This window comes from Phaseolus vulgaris, chromosome 2, assembly GCF_051622355.1.
Source record: "Phaseolus vulgaris cultivar YP4 chromosome 2, ASM5162235v1, whole genome shotgun sequence".
Lineage (NCBI taxonomy): Eukaryota > Viridiplantae > Streptophyta > Magnoliopsida > Fabales > Fabaceae > Phaseolus > Phaseolus vulgaris.
Window position 1 is genome coordinate 26,059,453 of NC_143499.1, and position 19,561 is coordinate 26,079,013.

The window sequence follows — 19,561 nt, forward strand, 5'->3', positions numbered from 1 at the left end:
GATGCCTTGGCTAAGTCTTGTAAAAATTAGATTTTGTGCATCAGGTATTTTGACTAAGTCTTCTTCTTTTCAAAACGTCTGAGTTTCAAATAGTTAAACTTCCTCTGTTTTCGTTTTGAAAAATAAATCTGTTCATCTGTAAATGAATAAATTCTTTTTGTCTCTGGTGCCATGTCAAGCTTAAACGTTTTTCAGTTTTATCTCAGCACCAGAATGGTTGACTAAGTCTCCTCACTTAACAAATTCTCTAACTGCTTTTGAAAATAAATCTGTTCATTTTATTTTCAATCTGTTCATTTTATAACAGCTTTAACTGTTTTTCAAAATTCTGTTATAAGTTGGCTTTCTATAAAATGCAAACTTGTTTATGAGATTAATACCAATTCATACATTTGCAAAAACAAGTTTTGACAGCAGAGAGTTAAGTGTTTGCAAAGGATTAGCATTTGTTCTTCAAAGATTTCGAAAATCACAAAGTGCTTGTTCTTGGTTTGGTTCAAAAGCTTGGTGTGAGGTGCAGCTACTGTTCTAGCAATCTTGCCTACTGGTTTAAGGCAGATCTGTGTATCCTCAATCAGGTGTAGTCGTTTCACATCTCTTTCTTGTAATAGTTTGGTTGAACACTCTTCTTGATAGGTGTTCTTGAAGAGTGGGTGTGTGTGTATGTTGAAATAGGTTTTTTCAGCAAGAGTACCTAAGTTCTTGTAGGTTTCAAGAACAGTGGGAATTGTACTTGGTTGTATTGTGTGTTAGTGATTTCCACCTGTTGTTGATGAAGACTGGATGTAGCTCAGTTGAGTGAACCAGTATAATTGCTTGTGTTCATTCTCTCTCACTCTCTGCAATTTCGTTTCTGCATAATTGATAAAACAGCAAAGAAATAAATCTGTTCAATTGAAAATAAATCTGTTCTTTCTGGGCACTGTGCATACTGTTCTTGATTTCTGAAAAAGGTGTTTGAATCTGATAAGAACATATATAATCTGCTAAAAATCATTGGAACAGATTGACTGTGATAGGCTGCTCAAGAAACTGTCAATGCTATTAATTGAACCTTAAACAAATTGCTTAAAGTTGAAGCTTGCTGTTCTGTGATTCATTGTTCTTAATTTCTGGAAAATTGCTTGACATCAAGAAGAACACTCATAGTCTGTTAAAAGCCACTGGAACAGCTTGTTTGCAAAGGTCACTCAATTAATTAGCATGCTATCAGTTGAACCTTAATCACTTGCTTGAAATTAAAGCTTGCTGTTTTGTGTTTCACTGTTTTTCAAATCTGATATCTGTGTGTGTGCATCTGGAAATTCTCACTGCATAATCTTGTGATTAACCTAGCGAAATTAAAAGCTTTTCAAACAAAAACAGTGCTGAAATAAATCTGTTCATTTTCATATAAATCGATTTATTTTCTGTAAAACTGTGTTAAACATTGTTTCTGCGAGAAAGTTTTAAAAGGTCAATTCACCCCCCCTCTTGAACTTTGGCACTATTAAACCCAACACATAGTCCTTTACCAAATTGTCCAAACATGTGGGACTATCCTTAGCCGACTCACAGTCAATAGTCCTAGTAATAGCTAAAAAAATAGGCTTTTGAGTAACTATTACCCTTTTAACTTGTTGTGTGGACATGAGAAGGCTTCTCTTGGAACTTTTTATATCATTTTCTTTCTCTCTCTTTTCTCTCATTTTAACTTGGTCCTCATGTACTTCCTTTGGAGAGAGACTTAAGAGTGACTTTGTGCCCATGGAAGTGAAAAGAAATTTTGTTGGTAAAGCCATCATGAAAAACTTTTCTATCAAATTGCCATGGCCTACCTAAAAGAATATGTGTGGCTTCCATTGGGACAACATCACACAAGACCTCATCTTTATATTTACCAATAGAAAATGTAATGAGGACTTGCTTGTTAACAACAATCTCACCTACCTCACTTAACCATTGTAATTTGTAGGGCTTGGCATGAGAGATGGTAGGTAATCCAAGTTTGTCTACCACTCTTGTGCTTGCCACATTAGCACAACTCCCCCCATCCACAATCAAAGAGCATACCCTATCATTAATAAGACACCTTGAATGAAAAATATTTTCTCTTTGACTTTCATCAAAAGGTTTTAAAACTTGTCCAAGCATGCGTCTTATTACCAATAGGTCACCCTCATGTGGGCTTTCACTCTCACTCTCACTTGGGGATCTAGAAGGTGAGGAATGTCTAGAAGATTCGGACTCATGCTCACTACCACCTACCCCATCATGCATATACATAGTTCGTTTAGTAGGGCAATTAGAAGCAATATGTCCATAGCTTAAGCATTTAAAACACTTCTTACTAGACGATTTAGGTGGTGATTTAGGCCTAGAATTGGAAGTGGAAGGCTTAGACTCTCTAGATTTGAAAGTAGAGTCCTTAGAAGGGATATTTGAAAAAGAGTTATTTTTATTTTTCCAAGAAGAGTGGTAGTAGTTATCCTTATAAGAATTTTTGAAAGCATTTTTTCTTGCAAGTTGATTTTCAATTTTACTAGCAAGGTGCACCACATTTTCCAAAGAAGAATATTCTTGTAACTCTACCACGTCTTGAATGTCCCTTCGAAGGCCACTCTCAAACCTAGCTATCTTAGCTTCCTCACTCTCATCCATATTAATTCAAATTAAAAGCGTGTCTAGTTGTTTAAAGTAATCATCCACACTTAGCGTGCCTTGATGAAACCGTTGGAGTTTCAACATTAGGTCTTTCCTAAAGTGTGGGGGTACGAATCTAGCGCGTAAACATGCTTTCAAATTGTTCCAAGAGACCACGGGCGGCCTCTTGTGTAGGTCAATGTCCATGAGGTATTGATGCCACCATTGCATGGCATAGTCCAAAAATTCTAAAGAAGCTAACTTAACCCTATGCTCATCCCTAACCCCATTTACATAAAAAATTTGGTCAACCTTAGCCTCCCATCCTAAGTATACATTGGGATCACTTTCACCACTAAAACTAGGAAGTTTTACATTAGGAGAACAAGGGTCAGCCACATGTTGGCGCCTCTCTTCATGGTGATGATGTCTTGGCCTTGGATTGTCTTCATAATAACCATGAGAAGAATGGGAGTGCCTTGAAGAATGCCGAATAGGAGGAGGAGTTCTTCTCTCACGGTTTTGATGTATTTCTTCTCGGTTTAACTCCAAACTTTGGAGTCGTGCTTCCATCTTCCTTATCACCTCAAGATAGTGAGCATTGGATTGCTTGGCATTCTTTAAGTCTTCATAAAGGGCTGCCTTTTGTGGTGAACACAGTTTGGAGGACTCTCCACTAGAGAAATGAGCCATGAGCAGAAAATACACAAAAAACAGAAAACAAAACAGTGAAAGAAACTTGTTAGACAATTAAAAGTGAAATATAGGTTGCTGGAAAATGCCCAAGAAAACACTCAAACCACTCCAAGAAAAAATTCTGTCCTCAACCAAGCCTTTCTTGTGGAATGGAGTAGCTTCAAGTGAAATATGTCACAGCAAACCAACTTACTTAAGAACAAGTCTCCACACAACTTTAAGAAGAACAAAAAGACAAGCAAGAAAAGGTGTAAACAATAAAAGATAAACCAAAAACAGAGAGCAATGTATGACAAACTAGAAAGAATATGAATGAAAGACAATCAAGAAAATAAGGAACTCAATGAATAAAGAAAGCACACAAAAGAGTCCTAAAGAAAAGTGCTAGAGTAGATTGAAGAAAAACAGAAAACAGCTACTGGAAAAAAAAATTTTAATGCAAACTGTGTTATGTTTACAGATTTAACTGGAATGATTGAAAGCGAACTGGAATGTGAAAAATTAACCACAGACACTTCAATGTCTTAACTCAATTATGGCACTGGAATGAGGTAAAAACAGTAAGCCAATTGAGAGAAATAAATTTTTCAAAATTGCTGCCCAATTACCGTATTCTTTTCGGCAGTATTGTACACTTTCTGTATTTTATTTATCATTTTTTGTGTACTTGGAATTTTTGAGTAATTCTTTTTTCTATGCTTTTTTAACACTTTGAAGAATGTAAATCCAAATTTTCACAAATTTCCAGTGAGCCAATTGATTGCAGTAAATTGAAAACAGTAGCACGTTTGTAAGAAAACAGAGTATCCTATTTAGGAATGAAAAACAGTATGATGAACTAGCAAAGACATAATGGAATTTGTGTAAAGGAACTTGTATAGAATGAAGATACAAGCATGAACTCAAATCTAAAAATGAAAATGCACAAAGGATCAAGCAATAAACTCAAAAAACAGAAAGTAAACCAAAGCAAGAAACAATCAAAGCAATAAAAGTACTACAAGAAGTAATGACAATTATGGAATAACATGACTAAGACAAAACTTGACATGATTACAAAATTAAAAGACAGATAACAAGATATAACAACAAGTGAAAGGAAGCTTAAGGTCAGCTCTAGGAAGGAGAATGTCATTCCAAAAGAGCAGTCATACTCATATGAACAATGAGTGCTAGAATCCTTTTCACAAACACATGGTGTAACAAAAGAAAACAGCAAGAAAACTCAAAATAAATCCTAAAACAGAATGGTAAACAACTTGAATTAAAGAGCTCTTGAAATGTAAAGTGCAATACAACTCAAAATTTAAGCAAAAACAAGCCTAGACTCTAGATACCACATGATGTGAATGCAACTACAAGAATACATGATTCTTTGACATTCTTAGGAGCAACTTGAGCTGGTCATAAATGGCACCTTACTTAGAATTGGATCAATGTTCTAATTCAAGAACTCACCAAGGCTTAGCACCAACCAAAACTCATATGGAAGTCCATATATTGTCAAATGGAATCAAACACAAGGAATGAAGAACAAGAAATGAAAAGCTGGACAGAATTGAAATGCTAAGCTACTGAACCGAATAGAATCAAAGAAACAAAGCTGGAAATACAACTTTTAAACGGTGCAAATGAAAGGAAAGACTAGGAAACTAAAAACTACTGAATGAAAATTGAAGAAAAAGGAAGAAGAACACTTATAGAAGAAGCTTGCTGGACTTTGAGAATTGGAGAAGCCATTCACGCCACTTGGTTCCTTGTTCCAAGATAAGTGATGGAGTGCCGCCACTTGAAGCTCACCATAGCTCACAAGATAAGGCAAAGGAAGAAGAAGACTCAAGACTCACAATTTCTCTCCAAATTTGAGTATAGTCTCTCTACTATAAAATTCCAATCTGAATTGTGAAGGACCTAAGCCCTCCTTTTATAGGAGTAAGAGCTGGTCATTTACATAGCTTATTCCCTAAGCTACCCAAAAAACTCCTAAGATCACACCCCCCTTACTAAGCTCACTCCCCAAGCTTCTAGAATTTGCTAAACTAAAGCCTAAAGATGCTTTTACAAAAGAGGTGTCTCATGTTTCCCTCTAAACACTTTTCTAAACATTATTCTATATTATTTACAATTTAAAAGAAACTATAAATAGAGATATTTAATATGAAGCCTATTAGTTGAGAGTTTGTAGACTTCTTTATCTTTAGGCTTGATCTTCTCTTTGACTTTTTTTAATTTGTGAGAAGACTAGAAGGAAGAACTTCAAATGTGTAGGTGAAAATCCTCTTCCTTCATTAATAAAATCTTCTCCTAGTTAAAATTCTATATAATAACTATCCACACTAAATACCAAATATTGTTGCCCTTCCTACTTAGATGGTACTTAGAATTCCAAAATTAATTATATATTACCTCATCTTTCCCTTTAATTTTATTGTGTATCATCTGATAAGTAGATCTTACTAAATACTCTCTGATATCCTCTCCTTTCTAGATCCACTCATCCTCCTTTTCTCTTTGCATTAAGCATCCTTGAATTAGTTGCATAACCTTCTCTATTGCATGCTTTCTCCCATTCAAACCAATCTCTTCTGCAAGACATATTCTACCCTCACAGATCTTCATTCCAATTCCTTCGCTATCTTTACGTCCTTTTGATTTGAGTTATTGTATATTCTGGGATATTTATCTTTTAATGATATTTCTCCTATCCAAACGTCTTTCCAGAACTTAATTTTAGTTCTTGTTTCACCCTTCCATGATATATTACCATCAAACCATATCACTTTTTCTCCATAACAACATATTCTCCTAAGGTCTCTCCACCACCACCACGATAATGCATTCTTTACTAATATCTAGACTCCTCCACAATCCATAATATTAGAATATATCTATCCATAATATTAGAATATATTTATCCATAAACTCTTCTCATCCTTTCCTAACCTCCACTTCATTTACTAAGAAGAACCATATTAAAGCTCCTTCCTTTAACACCTAATAACCCTCCCTCTTCCTTGCTCTTACAAATACTTGCCTATTTTATCTATGTTATATATTAAGGTGGTGCACATAATTTATCATAATTAAATGATAAAATTAAAAAAAAAAAACTTAAGTCTCACAAAAAACCATATGGCGATTTTTATTATGTATTAGAATTTATAATAGATGGCAAGTGGGATTGGTCGAGATCAAGTGCTCCTCAAAATTGGTAAACCTAGGTTTTCCGAAATTTGTTTAGGAAGAAGAAGGCGTGAGATTCCAATAGTAATATAATATTCTTGACATGAAATTGAGAATGTGAAAAAGTGAGGTGATTTTATGGTACGGTTAGCTAGGTTGACATTTGGCAATGCATCCATTCAATCTAGGAATGAATGAAAAAGACAAAAACTCACAAGATTTTTGGTAGCTTTTGATGGAATAATAGTGATATTAAAACATGAAAGTGTGGCTAACACTAGTGCCACTCAACATCAATGTCTTTGCAACTTGCAATTTATTATACTTGTTTTTAGATGACATGTATTTTTATGGGAGACAGTAATGATTGAATGGACAAAATTTTCATGAATAATAATTTTAAAGATATTTAATAAAATTCAATACTTAAAATTATTAAACTAAAAATTACTTATTAAATTGGAATTTGATGTGAATTGATCTTCATGTGCAATGCTAAACTAACTTGCAAATTCTTGTATGAACAAGTTTCGGCTTTTTTTTTGGTATTGTGGCTGTTAGTTGCTTACTCACTATTTCCTTTAGACTTTTTAAGTTTCTTCTTAATTAATTTAATATTTTTTATAATTACATTACCTCCGTTAAAGAAAATTAATGGATATAAAATATCTGTGTATTTATATTAAAATATATTTATTTAACAGAATTTAGACTTTGATTCAAATCTAGTATTTATTAATTTCCCTTCACTGTCTTTCTTTCTCTGTTTTTTTTTTTTTGCTTTCTTTCTTTTGCAAGAAGTTGAAGGTAAAAGAGAAGTTCTTTTGCATTTAATGTACTGTTAATCTGTAGTAATTACTAAATAAGGATATCAATAGAAAAAAATAATGATATTTTGTCTTTTTTTTTCACTGAATGAAATTTTAAAATATGTTATTCCCTTTCAAACATGTTTGATTCAGCAAGGTGTTCGATTATTCTCGTTAAGCCAATTTCGGTGGGCAAAATAATGAATAAATTAGCTTTAATAATGTTGAATAGTTTAAATATAAATTTCAAAATAAATACTCCTTGTCAATTTTATATATTCATAATTTTAAAATGAATATTGTTAATGTTGGATTTCCCACTTTTATTTCATAGATTTTATTAAATAATGTTTTTTCCTCATTCGTTATCATGAATATTTATACTCAAATTTCTCATAACACACATATTGCATCTAGAGAGGATAAAATGGATCAGGCCTAACAGGCGAGCTCGCTGACCCACCATTATTTAAGCGTGGTGGGTTAATTTTTTGAACCTGCCAACTCATATTGATCCGGTTTGCCTAACTTGTCAACTCGAAAGGGCAGGACGAGTTATTTTTGACATTTTTAAAGAGAAATCATCATGCTTTTAGAATTAAAATTGGTGGTGATCAATATTTTATATAGAACTTTATTTACATTAATCTTTGTATACATCATTTTATTCATTACAGTACTGTTGATATTTACTTTATTTTGTTAAACAGTAAACCTTCTTTGATTAGAATATTAAACTTTGATTCAATTTTATTGCTCTTTGCATTTTTATTGTTCAAAAAGTGATATTTGTATTTTTATTGTTCAAAAAGTGATATTAATAACTGCAACCAAGCAAAAAGATCCAAAATAAAATAATTGTAAAAAAATAAAAATAAAAAAGTGGCGAGTGATCCCGCCCACCCGAATTACTAATTTCAGCCCATATAATCTTGAAGAACCAGTTTATCCTGTCCCACTTTTAACAGACTAATGATAGATTAAGTGAAAACAGGTCAGGATAGTCTATTTTACCATCCCTAATTATATCACAATCTCAAGCATAAATAATCAACTCAATAGAATAAATTTGTGTTCAAATTTAAGTTTATGGTTGATCAAACTATACTAATCAAGAATCTCAAGCATAACAAATTATTATATCTAATCCTAAGAACTGAGCATTTAGCTACTTACAATATTGAATAAATAGAAGCAATAAGAAAAAGAAAAAGTGAAAATGAAATACATTAAGGAAACTCTTCAATGAATGTGTGTTATAATCATGTTTCTTTATGCTTCCTTCTCTTCTCTCCTAAAATTCTTTTTTTAACCAATTGAATAGTATAACATAAGTGATTTTTTTACTCTCTTTTGGCTCTCTAGTCCAAAGTTGCTCTCTTAGAATTGTTATTCATAAGTTGTTGAGAAAAAAATTACTAGTTTGAATATATAAAATCATTTTTGCTAAGCTAAAGAATCATATTGGTTAAGCTAACTTTACTTCTTTCATATTTTTTCTTTAAATATTGAATAAGTTAAAATAAAGCTCTAAGTGTATCAATGTCCTTATTTCCTTTACTTTTATATTCTTCATCTACCCATTTGTCATCCTAACATTTCTTTTATACCAAATTCTATCAACAAGAGTTTTAAAATATTAAACGCATCAATAAAAAGTATAACTAATATTTTTTTATAAAAACAAAATAAAAATTTAATACAATTATACTAAAAAATATTTATAATAAAATAAAATAAATAAATATTTTACTTAGTATTAAATACAAATATGGTTAGTCTCTTATTTTTATGGAACGACAAAATTTATTGGATCACCCATTTCTTACACTAAATGGAGACTCAAAATTGCGAATAAGTTTTTTTAACAAATAATTTTTTAAAGGTTTAGATGTATTTTTTTCTCTACAAAATTTAGTTGTATTATTGTTTTGGTTGTCAAACAACTTTGTTTGAATTTTGGTCATTATAATTTTTAACTTCAATACTTATTAATTTATTTTAATATTGGATTTTCATTTTAATTTTTACAATACTTTTATTTGTCTTGAATTAAATCTTTAAAAAAACATTTTTTAGAATGATATGAAAATGAAATATGTAATACAAGGACTAAAATAAATATTTTACAAGATCTAAAAAAAAATAAAAAACATGAAATTAGTGAGATGTTATTGGTGGTAGTTAGTGGGTGTAGGTGCAGTAGTGTAGACAAAAAAGAAACATAAAATAAAATGTATAGACAAAAAAAAGTTTACTGCATCTACATTGTATAATTTATTTGCATATAGAATAAGTGGAACATGTTTACCCATTTTTTGACTTAAAGCAAACACAACCTTCTTTGCAAATTTTGTCGCTTCTCCTTTTGCACCGTTCAAACTTCTCTTCATTGTGATCACATTATCTTTTTGTTTTCCTATCACATCTTCTGTTATATTTTCCACTTTCCCTCTTTGGTATTTATTTTCCCTCAACTTTAATGCCATTTTCGTGATTTTTGTATTTCATAAGACGTCGTTGGTGTAAAAAAATATACTTCAACAATTGTTTTATAGATAGTCACTTAAATAAGTTTCTCATCCCTTTTTCACTTAATTATAAATTTCTAATTTAAACTTTAAATCTCCTAAATATTTGTACTAAAGAAACTAGAAACTATTAGTTTATTTTTCTCAGTTTCTTTTTTACATGACAAATACATTCTCCGAATTATAATATTAAAATATTTTATGTTGACTTATTGCTGACGTGGATGTTATAATATTATCCATGTTGAAAATTCATTTGAAAAAAAAAATCCGTTTCAATAGTTTTTCTACTACAAGTATTCAAGAGGTTTAAAGTTTGGACTAAAGACAAAAATAAATTTCATGTTATAACACAGATGATAAACATATTTAACTTTTAAATTTTCTATAGATAACAATGAGTTATTACTTTGATTTGTACCACCAGTATCCATGGTTGAACACCCCACGGGTGGCACAACCGAAACCGTCCACACATACACTCGAATACCTCTTGAGAAACGGAGAACTATCCCTTTGTACAACATTATTAACAAAACAAGTGTACGAAGAGTCATTCTAACACCAAGATTAGCTTGATAACTCGTGCTAAAACAGGGTTCAATAAGAGAAGTCCACTGTGATCTATAAATATGCACTAAAGGACAAAATAAAGATACATACTCAATAACATTTATTACTCTCAACCACTAGATATCACGTACTAATTTAAGCATTAGAGTACATTTTACAAATACACCCCATTTCTATCAGAGATAGAAAACCGAGATCAAAGACCAAAGCTTACCCAACACCGATATCTAACAGTATTCATAAGAGAGATACGAGACCTTCCCAATCCATACAAGAACATTATTAATAAGATAGTTGTAAAAAATTATGACTTTTAAAAATATAATTTTTTTAAAAGGTTTAATAACTTCTTTCTCACAAAATAATTTTCTTAATTTCTCCCCTTTTATTTAAACAAATCAATGTAATATTTTCTCTTAATTTCATGATGATAATATTATTATAATCTTTATTAGATACTGGTACGACATATCATTATCAATAAATTAATTTTGATTGATGAAATGTTCGTCCATATCACTTCTAATGTTACAACATTATTAATTTGACAAGAAATTACGTAGACTTTTTTTAATGATAAAAGTAAATTGAGAACATTGAGGAAATTCAAAAAATTATCACAATAGTAGAATACAAAAATTATTAAACTTTTTAAAATGAGGATTTGAAATAACATATTAACATATCAAAATATAATTATATAACAATTAATAAAGAGATTCTGGTTTTGGTGCATATATTTTATATTTCTAGTTTACTCTTAATTAAATTTTAAATTTATAAAAAAAATAAAAAATATCTTAATATTAAAAGTAATTGCACACATAATATAATCACTCATCTTTTATATATGTAACAACCATTATTAATTTTAATCCTAAACTAAACATTTAAAAAGAAAAAATGTTTAAATCCAAATAATTCAAAATTACTTTATCCACTTTACTTTTATTAATCAACTAAATATTAGAATCACACTGAGTTTTGTTTAGTTTTGATGTTGGATAATAGATTATAAACCCAAATTCTATTCTAATATGATATTAAAACTTATTTTAAAGTCATTGATATACTGCTTAGAATAGATTTGAAGTCCAGATTCCATTATGATATGGTATAAGAAGTCATTGTAGACCAACTGTTATATTTACCTATTCATTTGACATGTTTCAGGGTAATAGTTTTAGGTATGAAAGGGCGTATAAAGCCACCTTATTCTAATGTATCAACTCAATATTCACTTTCCAAGTCAATTTTGTCTGAATAAGATAAGTCTTAAGTTCAAATTCTAATGTAGGACTATGGTATATTCTAAATCCATTGTAGATTACTTGCATTTGACACCTTTCACATCTGTCAAGCCACTTTATTATAATACAAGCTTCCAAAATTTAACTCTAAAATAGTTTCAAATTTTAAGTAAACTCTCTCGGTGCCTCCATATATTTCTCTTCTACCTCCATATCTTTTTTAATTCTAACAATATCTCTTCATTTTCAAGTTTTGATAATTGTTTGTGATGACTGGTAATAAACATTGGTGGTTGAAATAAATTTTATGTTGTTTTTATTGGTGATATTTGTGTTTGTACAATCCAAAAGCCACAAAACCCAGAAAAAACCAATAAGATGTAAAAATGGAGTAGAAAATAAAATAAAAAATAGATCTTCGCAGATAGAATAAAACTTTGGTTATGAGGGTTTACAATTTGTTTCAGGTTGCAAGAAGAGTCTATTACATGAAATCATTGCAAGTGCAACAATAATTATTTTGGTAGAATTTTGTTATGTTGCCTGAGGAAAAACTTTTAAGTAAAGAGACCCAAACCCTTAGGTAAATGTGCATTTATCTTGTAAAATAAATAAAAACATGTTAAATAATGAAACTACTATCTCAAACGCTTTGGTTGGAGAAGAATGAAACTGTTGTAGTCGAAAGAAAGGTATAGATACGGGATGCAATTGAGATTATGCTTCATCTAGAATTATTTAAACCTAACTTTTCACATTAACCCCCTGTTTGCTTCCATGGATGTACTGTTCAAGAGGAAGGATGTGAGTGGATATCCATGGTTTGGATCAAGGGATGTGCAGGGAAGTGAAGGAGAGGATATACCTGTGAACAGTAAATATCTTCTCCCCTCAAAATGAAGAGATGTAAAGGGAAAGCCATGTCAGCATCCCTTATTTCCAAATTTATCCTCATTTGAATGTATTAGTATTTTAAAAAATTTATTGTACAATGTTTAATATATATATATATATATAAAATGAAGAAACAAATCATAATAAATTTCAAGGAAGTTTTAAGTTTGTTTATTATTTTATAAAATATTATAAATCAGTGTAAAAAAAATATAGTTAAATAAAATCTTCCATTTATATATTAGTTATTAGAGTAGATCAGGTGATACCTATTTTTCAAGTTCTAATCAGATATTTTATTAAATGTGGTTGGATTTAGTTTTTTTTTTAAAGAAAAGAATATACTATATCTAATTAAAATTAAAAATATTACCTGGGTTGGATCATGGTCATCACCAAAAGGTTATACTAAACATTTTTCATTTTATTTTATACTAAATATTCATTTTATTTAATACTAAATATTTAAATTATTGATTAGAAAGTGAAAATATAATTAATATATTAAAATATGTATTTATGTATTATGTTATATTTTTGTTACTGTTGTATTTTTTAGATTGTTTTATTGTGAGATTTTTTAATATTAAAAAATAGTAATTTTTTATTTATATAAGATGTGATTTATTTTTTAATTTTATAGTGTATGTTTAATATTTAAAGAAATTATTTGAAATTCTGTTTTTATTTTTATTTTTGTTATGTTTATATTAAAGTATTTCTATATATAGTTATTATATTTATGAGTTATAATTTATTTTATTATAATTTTTTATGAATTTTTTTTCTATTGTTAATTACGTTATATTTTTGTTGTGGTAGTATTTTTTATTTTTTATTTCTAGAGAGTTTTTAATATTAAAAAATAATATCTTTTTTATTTATATAAGATTTGATTTATTTTTTAATTTTATTACTTGAAGTTCTGTTTTTATTTAATTTGTTGAATACATTTTTTTTTCTAATTATAATTTTTATATTATACATATTTACATTTATCATATATTTTTTTAATTATAATTTTTAAATCTACGTGTGAAAGTTTTTCATTTTTAAACAAAAACAACTCATTTTATTATTAATTTTTTAATAGGCAAGGGTTAATCAGTAAAGTAACATTTCACACCTTTAAAAAAAATTAAAATTCCCTCATAACCATCATATCACTTACAAACTCCCATAAACTTTTCTCAGACATCCATTCTAACATACCCCAATCCAAACACCCTCACTTTCCTCACACATCCTCACATATCCACTCCCTCAAATCCTCACACATCCCCTCCCGAAACAGAGCCTAAGTGAATGGGGAAGGTAAGGAAGTGGTGGGAGAATTTGCCCAAATTTTATTTTTTTATTGTTTAACAATCATGCTTCTCAAATTACCATGGTGAAACTATTTTGTTCTGCAATCTCTCATCTTATGTATGTTGCCTGACACCTCAGCTTTTTGGATGATGGTACTTACATTGGCCTAAACACTTGGAGTTTACCTTTTGATGTAGAGAATATTTCTTGGTGTCCCTATATCTCCTATACTTTTATCCCAAACAGGTGCTAAGGCATATATTCTTGATTTTAATTTCCACTTGTTAATTATTTGCACTGTTATACAGAAACATCCATTTAATGATGATTAGCAAGTTATCCTTTGTCAACAATTAATTATATGTTATATTTTATTTGCAAGCTTTTTATTTTTTATCAACAAAAAGTATGAAGCCAAATCCTTTATTTATATCCCTTAAGGCCTTCTGTCATTGTTTTAATGAATCTTCTTCAGCCCAAAGAAGGAAGAGAAAGGAAACCTCGAATGCTTCAAATGAGGTGATTGGTTAAAGGTACAAGACAGTTGCATATTCATCGTAATATATACAGATCAAAAGTAAGTGATAGGTACATTTATTCTTTTCTTTCATGCGTGTGTATCACTTCTTGTGATCCTTACTTTAAATGTATGTGAATGAACATCATTTTGCCTAATTCAGCTTAGACAGCAAAAAGAGGCAACCAGAAGAAAGGAGGACAGAAACACAGAAGCATAGCAAATCCACAGGAGTGTGTATGGAAGCTTTCTTACTTTTGTCAAACAACCCAATCAGAAGCAGCATCACTATGACGTGACCAAGCTTGGTTTTCAGTTCATCCACAGTTTTTATATCCAGCCATTTTGGTCGTTCCTGAAAAGGAAAAACAACACAGAGGAACAAACATCACAGACAGTTTACTGAGAGAAAGAAAACCCTGAGCCAGAAATATATTCAGAAGCCACGAGGCTGCAATCTCTTGTACATCACTACTATTACCCAAAAAGTAAAATAAATTAACCTTCTCAAAGTTAAAACTAACATAGACTTAAACTATTGTTTTCACCAATACTTTTTTTTGAGTTTATCTTATATATCATAGTCTAAATCATGTTCTCTATTCATGTCTATTTTGGTTGGCTGTGTTTTGGTAAGTAGTCACTTAATATGCTTTGCTTAAATAAGAACATGCTTTTACGATTTAGAGCACTTGGTGATAAGTTTGTATTAATGTTGCAAGCACCTTAAGTAAACCGAAATGAACTTTATACAAACTCTTCTAAATGTCTCCTTATATTTTAACTGGAATTGATCATTATCTGCCAACAAGTGTGTAACTACATTAGGGCATTAAACATGTTTAAAGCTGCATTAATATACAATACAACTTGAGAAACAAATCTCCACATACCCGTCAACAATATGCCAGAGAGTATGGCCCAAGAACATAGGTCACCTAAAAGTAACCATCTTGGAGGATTTCAATTTTCAACTACCATTAATTTTCCTTTTAGAATAACTGCATATAATGGATCAATGAATGACGACTGAAAGCAATATTGAATCTATCTGCTAATTTTCCATAAAACAAATCTTCATCTGGAACATCCCTCCCTACATTTAGTTCAATTAAAGACATTTTATTTTCTTGTTTTTTCTAAATGGCCTAAATGCAGAAGAGAGGCAGTAGCCAGTAGCAATACATAGAACACAAAATCCTACTTAGATAAGCATAATGTTCCAAAGCTAACCTTTAGAGTGAATAAACCAAAGAGACTTGATCTGTAAGAATGTTTTTGATCTGGAAGAGAGCTTGCACTACCAAGATTACTGACAAAGAGCTCATAGAGACCCATTCCAAAGACCAGCATCACAGTTCCTAAAAGATAGACATCTAGATGAACAATAAAGCAAAAGTTAGAAAGAAGACAACACATGGGAGAGATAAGACATCCTTATAGAACAACAAAATCCAAACTTTATAAAGAAGAAAAAGAATAATAGGCTAAAAGAGCTCTACAACAGTACCTCTCTAAATCCTTTTGATAAAGCTCAAAAAAATGTACTGAACTTATATTTTGTGAAAATGCGCTTATGGAATTTTATAAATTTAATTTCATTGACGATAGAGACTAATGCAATTTATCATTAATGACAGTGAAAACGAAGAATATGCTATATAATTAAGACATGACAAGAAAAAAGAAGAACACAATTGCAAAGACTTATTGGAGTTTAACTTTAGAGGCACTCACCAATAGCTTCTATTAGCGTTTGGATTACTTTACTGCGGTTTTCAAAGTATTGCATAAACGACGACGTGACAAATACGCAGCCCTGCGTAATAAAAGGTCAATGGAAAAAATTATGCACTAAACCAGAATTTATCAGAGATAGCATAACAATTCTGATGTTGCTTAATTATTTTAAAATGATTCCACTAACTCAAACACTTTAACCAGTGAAAAAAAATCTTTCAAAACATATTGATATTCAATTGAGAAAGTAAACAAGAATGTATAAAAAGCATACCTTGATAAAACAAAGAAATGATCCCATTAAAGACCCAAAGACTCCCAGAAAAGCCATGAACCGGCACCTATAAATCGCCTACAGAATCAATCATCGAAAAACAGAACAATCAACAACCATACTTAAAAACATTCAAACAAAGAAGAGACCCTGGAAAACATAACTCTCACCTTCTCAATGCCTTCCTCTAAGGCCTCCAACTTCTCTGACTGTTCCTGAGTCACCACAGAATCATATCCGGACTTGGAAGCAACATGCGGCGGCGAAGAAGGATTCGCCGCCGCAGAAGAAAAAGAAACAGCGAATCCTGAGTTGCTGCAGGCGCAACTGGGGATCCTGAGGCTTTGGCACCCAAACACAAAGACCCTTCTAATTCCATTTGAGGTAAAGATGGAATTTTGGGGGCGGATTAAAGCCGGTGAAGTTGGTGAGGGTGTTCGCAGCAATGCCTTTGAGAGTTTCATGGTCTGAGGAAGAAGTGAAGCAGTTAATGGCTAAGCTGAGTGAAGAAGAAGATGAGGAAAGTTGAGTGAGTGTGCAGTGTTATATGTGTGAGCCACAAAATTGTGGAGTTGTACGTACAGTGAATCTTGTGTTGTGGCACTAGTCAGAATGTGAGAATGAGAGTTTCACGGCACGAACCTATCTGCTCCACCTGGAACTCACGTACAATACACCCATCATTTCTTCCAACCATACAAATCTGCACGGTCCTACAACCTTGGAACCTCTGAATTTACCCCGTACACGTGTTTCTTTACTAACGTTGGTCACCGCCGCCAAACTCAAGATATACTTTTGAAATATATTTTCAGGTAAATCAATAACTGATAAATTTCTTTAAGATAACGTGTTATTATCATTATAAGTTGCATTAAACATCTCTTAGAATGTAGTAGAAAAAAACATGGTTTTATTTATTTTTCTCAATCATATAGAAGAAATATCTAAAATTCGATATTACGTTGGCAGCCTGTGAGTCATTTGGGCCGGCCCACGAAATCCTGACAAATGAGGCCCAATTCGGATCATTCCTCTGCTCTGATCCGAGTATACAGATAGAGGGTTCATTATTTAGTTTCCACAATAAATTATTTGAAAAAACATTAAATATGAGAAATAAAAATAGTATAAATGGTGTAGGGTTTATTAAAATGCAATGAGGATATTCGAACATGAAAAAAGTAGCAATTGATAACTTCCTCGTCCAATTGCAAAGCCATTCCTGATTAAAGCTTCAAAAGCAGGAAATCTTGAAGAAAAGAGGAAGTGAGGCAGTATTTGGCATGCAAGTTTGGTATTTTTACTTTTTTGTACAATACTATATTTATAAACCATTTTTTATTTTATGATTCTCCACAATTTGTGTCCAAAATCCCACATCGAGAACACGCCTCCACTTCTCCCAAAGAAGGTTAAGAAAGAAGCGTAAGAAAAAAATGTGTAAAAACAATTTTACTACTGACTTTAGAAAAAGTTAAAGAGCAAGACAGCTTGTGGGAGAGATAGCAAAATATAAAAACGAAACCACAATAAGGTAGTAGGAGAGAAATGCTTTAAAGGTAGGAAAGGAAGATACCAAAACCTTCCCACGAATTAGAGATAAAGAACCAGTTTTTGGAGCAGTTCCCTACCTCACCAAGCTTTGCCAACCCCAACTCTCTTTCCTTCTCAAGTAAACATAAAACTCCCAAATAACCCCACATGGCTTGATTTTTGGCTTCCATTCATCCATCTCAATGCCGTCGTTCCACCGCGACCATGGCCAGGCGCCGGAGTACAACCAGAGCCAGAACCAGAACCAGCACCACCACCGCAGAAGAAAATTGGTAAACACTCATCATAGTGGCAACACACACCCTTTGATCTGGATAGCAGCAATTCTCTGCACAATCATAGCCATAGGTGTTGTAGTGGCAGGCATAGTGGTTTTCGTGGGTTACATAGTGATCCACCCCAGAATCCCTGTGGTAAGCATCACCAATGCTCACCTTGACCTTCTCAGCAACGACTACGCGGGCCTTCTCCAAACCCAGCTCACCATCAGGGTGGTGGCCCAGAACGGGAACGCCAAGGCCCATGCAACCTTCTCCGACATAAGCTTCAACCTAAGCTACCAGGGCCAGCCAATAGCAAGGATGGTTGCTCAACCCTTCGATGTTGCCAAGAACAGCTCCAAGACACTCAACTACGTTGTTCGGTCTGCTTCCATTCCCTTGACACCGGAGCAGATGGAGGAAGTGGATGAGTCGTGGAAGCGTGACGTGATAGGGTTTGACTTGAAGGGAGGCGCCAGAACAAGGTGGAGAGTAGGACCCTTAGGTTCGGTTAAGTTCTGGACCAACTTGGAGTGTGAACTCAGGTTTCGCCCTTCCAATGGGAGTTACATTAAGCACTCACGCTGCACCTCTGAGTCCAAATGATTCTTGCTCCATTTTTTCCTTCTCCTTCTGTAAACACAAGAAACCAAACTCTTCCTTCTCCTTCTGCATATTTTCGCCTCTACCTTCCCCACATAGATTTTTACGGGTAATAAAATTGAGTATCTTTTAGATTCGTTGCTTTTGCAGGAGATATTTCAATCCTGCTATAGCGATATGACTCTGCACTGGACACTCTTTTTACGAAGCTTGTGGCTTTAATGGTATATATAGTGAATAATTAATTCGTCTTTGTATCCAACAAGTTACGTTCAATTTAGTTTTTCACCCCAGAAACACAAAAGGTTAACTTATCAAACAGTTTCTCTACGACAACATTCCTTGTTCTTCCTTTTGTGATTTTGTTCATTGGGAATATTTTCTAGGTTTCTGCCAAGAATAGGAAAACTACAATTTTTAGAATGAACCAAGTTGAAAGAAAAAAACTGTTTGAAAAATATTTTCTCATTCGCTCTCCAAGTTTAGGTATTCTCACACGACACTTTAGTATAGTTAAATCCCTTGTCACAAGTAATGAAAAGTAGAGGTGGAAATTCCAAAACTAATAGAAAAAATGGCATTTTCTTTAGAGCTAAGAAAACACACAAATATGGAAAATAATTGATCAGCATTTAGCATCACCAAGATTAGAAATTGAACTTCTAACATTAAAGAGGTGTGAAACATGGCACCTTTATTTGTTTTGGTGCCTTTCTAAAGTTTACATGTATATCGTCACTTTTC

General features: G+C 31.9%; 2 protein-coding genes across 2 annotated transcripts; one reads left to right on the forward strand and one right to left on the reverse strand.

Annotated features, from left to right (window-relative positions):
- Positions 1 to 14,356: 14,356 nt before the first annotated feature.
- On the reverse strand, positions 14,357 to 17,054 carry LOC137811101 (uncharacterized). The gene is made up of 5 exons (XM_090298436.1): positions 16,568 to 17,054; positions 16,398 to 16,475; positions 16,121 to 16,202; positions 15,617 to 15,759; positions 14,357 to 14,738 (listed from the first exon to the last, which is right to left on the reverse strand). The coding sequence occupies exons 1-5, from the start codon at positions 16,859 to 16,861 to the stop codon at positions 14,538 to 14,540; spliced, it is 798 nt and encodes a 265-aa protein (XP_090154562.1). The 5' UTR covers positions 16,862 to 17,054; the 3' UTR covers positions 14,357 to 14,537.
- A 944-nt stretch (positions 17,055 to 17,998) lies between these two features.
- Positions 17,999 to 19,138, forward strand: LOC137811102 (NDR1/HIN1-like protein 12). Its single transcript, XM_068612690.2, has one exon. It carries the CDS (start codon positions 18,137 to 18,139, stop codon positions 18,818 to 18,820), a length of 684 nt encoding a protein of 227 aa, XP_068468791.1. The 5' UTR covers positions 17,999 to 18,136; the 3' UTR covers positions 18,821 to 19,138.
- The last annotated feature ends 423 nt before the right edge of the window (positions 19,139 to 19,561 follow it).

Excerpts from the sequence above, each read along its gene's own strand:
- LOC137811101 (XM_090298436.1), bottom strand. The coding sequence starts at position 16,861 with ATGAAACTCTCAAAGGCATTGCTGCGAACACCCTCACCAACTTCACCG. Across the intron at positions 16,476-16,567 it reads TAGAGGAAGGCATTGAGAAG|GCGATTTATAGGTGCCGGTT; the intron begins GTGAGAGTTATG and ends TTGATTCTGTAG. Across the intron at positions 14,739-15,616 it reads TTGGTTTATTCACTCTAAAG|GAACGACCAAAATGGCTGGA; the intron begins GTTAGCTTTGGA and ends TTTCCTTTTCAG.
- LOC137811102 (XM_068612690.2), top strand. The coding sequence starts at position 18,137 with ATGCCGTCGTTCCACCGCGACCATGGCCAGGCGCCGGAGTACAACCAG.